Source organism: Mixophyes fleayi, chromosome 1 (genome assembly GCF_038048845.1).
Source record: "Mixophyes fleayi isolate aMixFle1 chromosome 1, aMixFle1.hap1, whole genome shotgun sequence".
In the NCBI taxonomy this organism is placed as follows: Eukaryota; Metazoa; Chordata; class Amphibia; order Anura; family Limnodynastidae; genus Mixophyes; species Mixophyes fleayi.
In genome coordinates, this window is record NC_134402.1 from 232,328,726 (window position 1) to 232,339,775 (window position 11,050).

Sequence of the window (11,050 nt, forward strand, 5' to 3'; positions counted from 1 at the left end):
ATAACACTAAACACAGACAATGGGTATACTTGGGAAACCGCAACAGTTTATTTATTGTTAGGGGTAGGAAACACAGTGAATGGTGGAAAAAGATTTGAATTATAAAGGACTTATACAAATTATATAAGCAAGCCTTGATTGGCCAATTGTAAAGCAATAATGGCGACAGCGCATGCATAACCTTTTCTGAAGAATCACACTCACAGCCAGTCACACAATTCACAAGCAGTCAACCGTTAACTAAACTGAAAATATAACGTAATAATAATTCATCATCATCAGTTATTTATATAGCGCCACTAATTCCGCAGGTAGGTAGGCCTTACTGGTAGGTCAATTGGCTGCTAACAAATTTACTCTAGTCTGTGTGTCTTTCTGTCTCTATCTGTCAATTTAGACTGTAAGCCCCAATGGGGCAGGGACTGATGTGAGTGAGTTCTCTGTACAGCGATGCGGAATTAGTGGTATATAAATAAATGGTAATAATAAAATAAAACAGACTATTATTCTCTGTTATCAGCCATGGGTGAAATCACTGGCAGGAAGTCAGCTGTGTGTAGCAAAATATCTCCACTTACAATAAGCTCTTGAAACTTTTACATACACTAACTAAGATTTATACAGCTCTATGGAAGCGTTTTATAGAGCTTTATTGGGAGCAGAGACAGCTTTGCAGTGTGTATGTTTTGCCTGCATAGAAAATAGGCATATCTTTGACCATGCTGGCTCTCTGCTCGAAGTAACAGGTCCTTCAAAGCTTCAGCTTTAATTTGCTGTATGTGTGGAGGGAAGGTGGGGGCATTTTAAATGAACAAAAACGGCATTAATGATAAAGATGGCATTAACAGTCAAAAGTAAGAGTGTGCTTTTGCCAATAAATTGGTCAAACGGAAGGTTTGCAGCCAACAACATTCTCCTTTGCATTCCAGATGGTGCTGTGTATGTTCTGTAAACTAAGACAAACTTAAAGGTGTTGCACACTTTGAACAATGCCTCCTTAATGAAACACTATCCCCAGTATTCCCCTGTAACCTGAGGTATCTCAAAACTTTGTCCGTAGCCCTTTCAGGAGAGAGTTATTGAAGAGCTGTAAATAGCTTATAATGGGCTTATTTTCCTTACAGTGTCAAAGTGTGAGCTGTCTCTTGGATTCAAGCAACACAATGGCTTCCTGGGAGAGGACCCCCTATTTACTATACATGAGGGGCATATTTGATAAAGTGCACAATCCCTTTAAGAAGGCTGTGTAACTCCCACAGTAGAGCGTCAAACATCAAATGCGCTATAATTGCATTAAAAATATTGTGACAATTTTCAGAAATATTGCTTGCACATTAGTAACAACATTTCTCCATGTTAGTACACCAAGGTTATAATAGAAGAGATTAAAAAGAGAAGATATATTTGTAGTAGTTACACATGCCCACTCCTTTGTAAAATCATCCTGGTAGCACTAAGTGAGATTGTGTTGCTATGGAGACACAGAAGAATGCTGATGTTGCTAGGGGCAACTGTTCTGCAGCTGCAGTTATTCTGTTCCCCCCAGCTTACTCATTTGAAATTCATCCTCACCGACTCTCATTTTTGGCTAGGGGTGAAAACCTTGTTCTGCTTTTGCACATAAAATAGAGAGAAGACAGGAACTAACATTTTCTCTGGTGAATAGACATAGCCTACTTTTAATTAGACTAAAAAAAGACAAATAACGTTAAGCATTTTACCATGTTTCTGTAAGTAATTGAACTATAGTTAGATTGTTTATTGCATATTTATATGTTGTGTATTTTAAGTAGGTGCAAGGCATGTTGCCCTGGTGTATATGTATTAGAAAACGTTGGGATGTATGTATCCTGATCTCTGTGTATTAGGAGGAAGTGGGATATATGTCTGCTGATGACTTTGGAGTAGTTAGAGGTGGGATGTATGTGTCCTGATGTTTATGTATTAGTAGGAGGTGGGACGTATATGTCCAGATCTCTTTGTATTAGAAGTAAGTGGGATGTTTGTAGTGGGAGGTGTCCTGATGTCTGTGTATTAGGAGGTGTTGGGATGTTTGTTTCCTGATGTTTGCATATTATGAGGAGGTGGGCTGTATGTGTCCTGGTGTCTGCGTATTAGGAGAAACTGGGATGTAAATGACCTGATGTCTGTGCTTTAGGAGAAGGTGGGATATATGTTTCCTGATGTCTGTGTATTAGAAAGATGTGGGATGTATGTGTCCTGATCTATGGACTAGTAGGAGAGGGGGAATGTATGTGTCCTGAATGATATCTGTGTAGTAGGAAGAGGTGGGATGTATGTGTTCTGATGTCTGCAATGCAGCCAAGTGGAACTTCGGGCCCTGGTATTAACTGGCATGCCACACACAGACTAGGGTCAATTTGTAAGCAGCCAATGTTTTTGGAATGTGGGAGGAAACCGGAGCACCTGGAGGAAACCCAAACACGGGGAGAACATACAAACTCCTCACAGATAAGGCCATGGTCGGGAATTGAACTCATGACCCCATATCCTGATATCTGTATATTAGGAGGATATGGGACATGTGTCCTGTTGTCTGTGTATTGAGGAGGTGTGATGTATTGTCCTGATGTCTGTGTATTAGGAAGATGTGGCATGTATGTGTCCTGATGTCTTTGTAGTCGGAGGATGTGAGATATCTGTGTATAAGGATGAGGTGAGATGTACGTGTCCTAATGTCTGTGCATTAAAAGGGGGTGGGATGTATGTGCCCTGATCTGTGTATTAGGAGGAGGAGGGATGTATGTGTCCTGGTATCTGTATATTAAGAGGAGGTGGGATGTATGTTTCCTGATGGCTGTGTATTAGAAGGCTTTAGGGTGCATGTGCCCTGATGTCTGCGCATTAGGAAGAGATAGGATGTATGTGTTCCGATGTCTGTATTAGGGATAAGATGTATGTGTTCCAATGTCTGTGTATTAGAAAGAGATAGGATGTGTGTGTTCCTATATCTGTGTATTAGTAGGAGATAAGAAGAGGTTAAGGCTCATGTGTCTTGTTATTTCTTAGACAGTCCCTTTGTCGTCTATTAGAAACTTTAAACGCACTATGCACTAAATGCACACAAATTAACAGAATACATAGAATTAGGGTACTGAAACAGTATTTTCATACTTAGGACCTTAAAGGAAGCACATGAGGAGATATGATTTATGGAATGACTAAATTGCAGGTTACATGATTGTTAAGGTTTACAAATTTAACATCATGGAAACTTTGTGAGAGGTATATGTTCTGATGTCTGTGTAATAATAAGAGGTGAGAGGTCTAATGTTTGTGTATTAGTAGGGATAACAATATGTGCTCTGATGGCTGTATATTAGAAGTAGATTGGAGGTCGATGTCTTCATTAGTATTAGGAAGAGGTATGTTTCCTGTGTATTAAAAGGTTAGAAGTATTATTATTATCATTATTATTATCATTTATTTATATAGCGCCACTAATTCCGCATCGCTGTACAGAGAACTCATTCACATCAGTCCCTGCCCCATTGGGGCTTACAATCTAAATTCCCTAAAATACACAGACAGACAGACAGACTAGGGTCAATTTTGTTAGCAGCCAATTAACCTACCAGTATGTTTTTGGAGTATATATCCTTATGTCTATGTATTAGGAATGTTTACTTAGTTTTACATGATCTTATGTGTATTAGTATGAGGTGATGTTATTATATTATGGACAGATAATACATGATCTATTGTGATGACTAGTGTCCTCTGTCTTACAACTGCTCCCCTCCTCACACATTCCCACTCTGCTCCTGGGCACATGGCCTAGTGTACACATTTCAGGGGGTGTCACTGACCTGGAAGATCCATGTAGTAGTTGCCATTCGGAGACCAGTCAATGCCAGAGAACACAAAAGAACGCACAGCAACTCCATCCAGGTAAATTTAGCATGTGCTTGTAATGTGGCCCATGACGTTACCAAACCACAATCTTTGCATTCTTTCAGGGCACCCAGGAACTGTCTACCACTCTCAATAATAAGTTCCATGTACCCCGGAGATGAAGGCATCTTAAGATTTTGTATTGTATGGTCTTGTTCCATGACTAGCGCAGAAAGAAATGTAGGACGTTGTTCTCCTTAAATGTGATTAGCAAGCCGATGGGGTATTAGTAAAAGGCCTGCCCCAAAACAGCTTGAGACTTTATTGGATGGGAAGAACGTGAGTGGAAAAACATGAGGCAATTTCTTCTTGCATTCAGGAGACAGAGGTGCACTGACATCAGTTACCTGTTGCAAGCTTGGTCTTGGTGGACCCTTTTGTAGGGGACTGTAAATGATGCAGAGGTAGGCTGGTCTATGTTCTCCCTTCCTGGCCTTACCTTCTGCAGATCTAATAGGGGCAGATGTGATGCATAATATGGTTAGATGGAAAGGGGAGACAGCCAGCTGTAGAAGGGGTGATGCATATGGGAGGAAAAGTCTTCAGTCTCTTGCTGGGGTGAGGAGGGGGAAGCTGGTGCAGTGAATTTCCCTTCCTCTGATTGGAAGCATCCAGTGTAGCAGGGCTGGTTCTAGGAAAGGGGAGAGGTTGCTGCAGCTAGTTCAGTGAGCAGATAGATAGCAATCAGATCCTATGTAGGAAGTCTGAGCAGACAGGCGAGCTTGGCACAGCACGGTAACCGAGCACTGGAGAGAATGATGCATCCGATTCTGGGGAGAACTACAGTCTGCTAATCAGAAAAAAAGCAGCCAGTCTTTATATGTATGTATTCAGAACACGTTTGAATGGAGGGGAGGGGAAAAGAGGGAAGGATTGTCCAGCAACCAATCGCTTCCAGAAGAGAACAAGAGAAGGGGACAGAATCTGAGTGATGTCAGATCCTTTAAGTAACTCATCTGAGAGGGTCAGCTGGGTCCAGTAACGAGGATGTACAACTATCAGATCATACTTGCCTATTAAGAAGAGATGAGAAGTATGTATTTGTAGATCAGATGTGTCCTGATTGTGTATGTAGATGATGGCAGATACATGTCTGTTCTACACCTGCGGACAGACCCTCTTTTGGGCCCAAATCACCCTCTCCTTTTTCTCCATCTTGTCCTTTTATTTGACCTAATGTATGTTATTAAAGTACCCAACCTTTTTCCAAAATGTGTCTAGTCCACAGCTCAGTGCAATATATGGGACAATGATTTTTGGTTTTATTTTGTTAATACAGATGTCTAAATGTGAGGTGAGAGGTATGTACCAGATAATATGTTGAAATTATGTATGTATGAACAGAAGCAGGAAATATGCCTGTTTGCACTGATTTGTAAATGCAATGTGAGCTACATGACTTTTAACCTTTATATTAGAAGCAACTATTTATTAGGGAGAGGGAACAGGTAACTTATAACCTGCATTAGGAGGAGGAAGTGAAAGGTTTGTTTCCTGATGACTGTGTTTTAGGAAGGTATGAGAAGTAAGTTTCCTGATGACTGTGTTTTAGGAAGGTATGAGAAGTAAGTGTCCTGATGACTATGTGTTAGAAGCAGGTGAGAGGTATGTATTCTGCTGATTTATAATAGAAGAAGGTGAGGGGTATGTGTCCTGATGACTGTGCATTAGGATAAATATATCCCATACCTCCTAACATGTCTGGCTCCAGCAGAGGGACAGGGGGCATGGCCATATTGCGATGGTAATGTAGCCATGCCCCAAGAGGGTTGCCTAGCTTCAAGGGAGGATTGGGAATTTAAAGTGACTCTGGAAAAAATTCTTGAAGTGCTTCATGTGGGTGAAAAGAAGTAAACTGTAGGTGGGGCCAACACAAAAGTAGGCGAGATTTAGACTAATGGAATTTGGTTGTAGTAATATTTAGGAAACCTGGATGTGATGACTATACACAGTGGGTCATCTCTAAAGCAAAGTAGGGAAAAATCTGCCAGTCCTGTGTTATAAAATTTCATAAATCTGTGACTGGTTTATACCTCTGTGCTTAAACTTGTTTAGTTGCCTACTAACACATCCTTCCAAAATGTCCTTCATAGAAACATATCTCACTTTATTTAATAGGTTCATCTATTCCGAAACATGTTGGCACAATTGTATTTTATCAGTCTGCCAGAGCAGCATATGAGCACCTTACCCCAATGTTGCATCTTTCCCTGATGTCCTGAGATGCAAACTACCATTCAAATGTCTCTCTATATAATATATTAAAATGTGTATTGTGTGTTTCAAAAAAAGACATTACAAATAATCGTTATAATAAATGGCTATCCAGTGCGATCTCCACAAAGGTGAAATAGCATCTGCAAGAAAACACTTTTTTTGTAACAATTGTGTATGAGCCCTAAATGTACCCAGTGATTGGTGGTGAATTAATAGCAGTGCAAGGAGGGTCGGCAGACAAGGGCAAAAGTGAAGGGGAAAGCTATTCCAAGGGTTTATTGGTGATATACTAAGTACAAAGGAGGAAGGTTTAATAATATTGTCAGTTCAATGAGGGCTGGCCATATGTTCTACAAAGTGATCTGAGGATAGGACCAGTGCACAGTAGGAGGCAGGCAATTGAATCAATGCAAGAACCACTAAAGTATCACCAGAGCTGAAATAAGGCTCTGGGGGGCCTTGGGCACTTATGACAGGAAGGTTATCATTTTAGAAACAGATACACAGGCAAAACTGTGTACACTACTGTTAGTTGCATGCAGCTCTGCTTTCACGAGCAGTATAGTGTGAAGTGGGTCATACCTCCCAACTGTCCTTGTAGTCGACCCAAATCCTGACTAAGCAAGACAGTCACCCAAATTCCGTTACACATATATATATATATATATATATATATATATGCATACATATATACATACATATATATATATATATACATATATATATATACATACATACATTTATATATATATATATATATATATATATATATACACACACAGGGGCGGATTGGGAACTTAAAGTGACCCTGGAAAAAATTCTTGAAGTGGTCTCATGTGGGCAGGTCCAAATCAACTGTGGGTGGGGTCAACACAAAAGTAGGCGGGATTTAGAACTACTGGAATTCTGTTGTAGTAACATTTAGGAAAACCTAGATGTGATGACTTAAGACACAGTAGGTCATTTCTAAAGCGCAAAGCAGGGCAAAGGCTGCCAGTCCTGTGTCATAAAATTACATTAATCCTTTTACGTTATCTGCAGCTGGTTTATGTCTCTGTCCTCAAGCTTCTTTAGTTGCCTACTAACACATCCTTCATAGAAACATATCTGACTTTGTTTAATAAGTTTAACTATTACAAAACATGTTGGCAGAATCCTATCTGATCAGTCTGCCAGAGCAGCATATGAGCACCTCAGTGCACTGTTGCATGTTTCCCTGACATCATGAGCTGTAAACTACCAGTCAAATCTCTCTCTATATATTATATAAAAATGTGTACTGTGTGTTTCAAAAAATGCATTAAAAATAATCCTTATTATAAATGGCTATCCAGTGCGATCACCAGAAAGGTGAAATGCTTCAAGAATCTACAAGAAAACACTTCTTTGGGAACAATTATGTATGAGCCCTAAATGTGCCCAGTGATTGGTGGTGGTTTGATTTAATAACAGTGCAGGGAGGATTGGCAGACAGTGGCATATGTGAAGGGGAGAGCTATTCCAAGGGTTTGCTAGTGATATAGTAAGTTTAAAGGAGGTAGGATTAATGATATTGTCAGTACAATGGGGGCTGACCATATGTTCAACAAAGTGATCTGAGAATGGGACCAATGCAAGATAGAAGGCAGGCAATGGAATCAAGGCGAGAACCACTAAAGTATCACTAAAGCTGGAATAAGGCTTCGAGGGGACCGGGGCACTTAAGACAGAGGGGTTATCATATATGACAAATAAACAAGCAAAACTGTGTGCACTACTGTTAGGTACACGCAGCTCTGCCTTCACAAGTAGTACAGTGTGAAGTGAGACATACCTCCCAACTGTCCTTTCAGTAGGACCAAATCCTAAGCGAGACAGTCACCGAAATTCTGGACTGTCCCACCAGATTCAGGACAGTTGGCAGACTGTCCTCCTCTCTCCTACCTGTTCTTGTCACTTGTCAGTTGCTGCTTGTCTGGATCCTGGAATGTTGGAGGCCCTATTTGGAAAAAAAAAATGGGTACATGAAATTTAGAAAACTCCAACCATCCCTGGCATTTAATCAATAGCACCCACATTTAATAATTAGGCCTATTTCCCTCCCTCCAAACAGTCCCAGCAATAAATTAATAGCATTTACATTTAATATAACCATTTTCCAAAAAACATCACGGCATTGAATAATTAATATTCACATTTAATAAATGGCTCTCCTTCCCAAACTCAGCCCCACGTTCAATTAATAGTCCTAAACCATCCCAGCATTAAATTAAATGTCCCTTCACTCCATATTAATTTAATAGGCCCCAGTATTAAATGAAATTGTTCCACCAATAAATTAAATTGTCCCACCATCACCCCACAAATATTAGCACCCATTAAATAATTAGCCCCAACATAAACTCCACCATTAAATTAATACCCTACCTCCCACCCATGAACTATTAAGACAGCCCCCTCCCTTCCCTCATATTACACAATATATTAAGACGCTCCCATTCCAACCTTTAGCAGCCCCCACTCCTAACCTATATACTCTTTATCAGCACCCTCCTATCCTACATGCCCTTTAGCAGCCCCCCTCCTATCCTAGAAACCCTTTAGCAGCCCCCCTCCTATCCTACATACCCTTTAGCAGCCCCCACTCCTATCCTACATACCCTTTAGCAGCCCCCACTCCTATCCTAAACACCCTTTAGCAGCCCCTCCCTCCTATCCTACACACCCTTTAGCAGCCCCCCTCCTATCCTACACACCCTTTAGTAGCCCCCCTCCTATCCTACACACCCTTTAGTAGCCCCCCTCCTATACTACACACCCTTTAGTAGCCCCCCTCCTATACTACACACCCTTTAGTAGCCCCCCTCCTATACTACACACCCTTTAGTAGCCCCCCTCCTATACTACACACCCTTTAGTAGCCCCCTCCTATACTACACACCCTTTAGTAGCCCCCCTCACACACACACTTTAGCAGAGTGACGCACACACAAACACACTTTAGCAGAGTGACACACACACTTTAGCAGAGACACACACATACACTTTAGCAGAGAGAGACACACACTTTAGAAGTGACACACACTTTAGCAGAGAGAGACACATATACACACACACACTTTATAGCAGAAAGACACATACACTTTAGCAGGCATACACTTACCTTGTTCCTTCTGCAGACTCCCCTCAATGCCTCACATGGGAACGGCAGCTGTCATGTGACACGTCCCATGTGACCTGTGTAGGAGACTGCAGCCACAGAGGGGGGAGAGGGGAGAGAGAATATCCGCGGCCACGTTAAGGTAGGTGGCTGGTCCCGGAGGTGGGGCCAGCCACCTCGTAGCACGCTGCCTTTCCCCCTCCCCTGCCGTTCGGGTGGGGGGGGGGCGATACACATATTTTTTTATAAACTTTTCCCGGTAGGTTACATTGCCAATCCGCCCCTGTATACACACACATATATATATATATATATATATATATATATATATATATATATATATATATATATACACACATATACATACGTATATATACAGACATATATATATATATATATATATATATATACACACACACACACATATATATATATATCTCAAGCCTTCATGTTGTGATTCTCTGGGAATCGCATCATTTTGGCCCACCCTCAGTGGTGAAATGATGCATTTGCATCATTACGTCACAGGGGGCAGGGGAAAATTACGCCATTCGCAGATCCCCACCCCCTCACGCCCACCTACACACCGAAACTCCCGGTTGGCAATTATGCCCAAAACCCAGGACTTGTGTGATTTATTTGCTGCTGTTCAACATCATCTATCCCAGCAGATGGCACCTGTTCCCCTAATGCGGTCACTCTATCTGTAGTTTATAGTGGTATGCCATACCGCCACTTTGTGTAGTGGCTTCATTGTAAAACTACCAAATTCCATTCACTTGCACTCCATTCCATTTTTCATACTGCCACTTCTAAATTTTCACTTTGACTCCCTGTATATAACCATAGTATGAATGAATGCATTTTGTTCAGACTTATAGCACCAACTAAACTTATTGTGCTCACATTTCTTCTTGTCATGTCTCTGATCCTTCAGGTAGCTCCTGCTCTTCTCGCTCTCACTGTACGCAGTGTACAATTCCCAGCCAGTAACATGGATTCTGCTTCATCTGGCTGCGTAGCTGAGTTGCAGCCTATAGGAGGTGATTGCTTTACTTCTTGTATTGGGTTCCCAGAGCCAGGCACCTCTGTCTGTGGAACAGGTGGGTTGGGCCTGGGCAAATAGCTGGTGCCCCTTCATGCTTGCACCCTATGCAGCTGTACCGGCAACACCGCCCTCGTTATGGCCCTGTAAAAGCGTTCCATTATTTTGGATATCTCCTCTTGCAAATGTTTATGTATCTCATGTATGTGAAATCCGCTATGTACAGTCTCTGGGATAATATAATTGTCACTTGTAGGCTTTCCATTATCCTAATAGATACTGCATAGTGTAACTGATATTCCCCAAAAACTCAAATGCGGAGATCCATTGCTAAAGTGAGTCACTGGTTTTAGTAGTCTGTATGATGAGGAATGGGGGGAGTTTCATGGGGCAATGCTTTTAATCTGAACTCAGTCTTCCTCATCCTACTCAGGTAAATGATACAAAGTTATTTAACTGTCTCTCAGACAGCGTAAGCACATAGGTCTATCCTTTGTTCCCCACATTGACTCTATATCTAAATCATGTTACATACATCTAAAGAACATTTCCAGAATCCGCACATATCTCACACAAGACACTGCTAAAACCTTAATTCATGCACTAATCATCTCCCGCATTGACTATTGCAATTCCCTCCTTACTGGTCTTCCCAAAAACAGACTCAAACCCCTAAAATCTATTTTGCATGCTTCGGCAAGACTGATTTTCCTTGCAAATAGCTATTCCTCTGT

General features: G+C 41.2%; 1 protein-coding gene across 2 annotated transcripts in view; it reads right to left on the minus strand.

The window, feature by feature from the left end:
- Window positions 1-4,742, minus strand: part of CERS1 (ceramide synthase 1) — a 46,535-nt gene extending 41,793 nt beyond the window's left edge. The window contains exon 1 of one of the 2 annotated variants that reach the window (XM_075207439.1): window positions 3,831-4,736. In XM_075207439.1, the coding sequence (XP_075063540.1) occupies window positions 3,831-4,076 (246 nt within the window). In that variant the 5' untranslated portion in view covers window positions 4,077-4,736. Of the gene's footprint in view, window positions 1-3,830 lie in introns of both variants that reach the window. The other variant, XM_075207456.1, reaches the window with a different exon arrangement.
- Window positions 4,743-11,050: the final 6,308 nt, after the last annotated feature.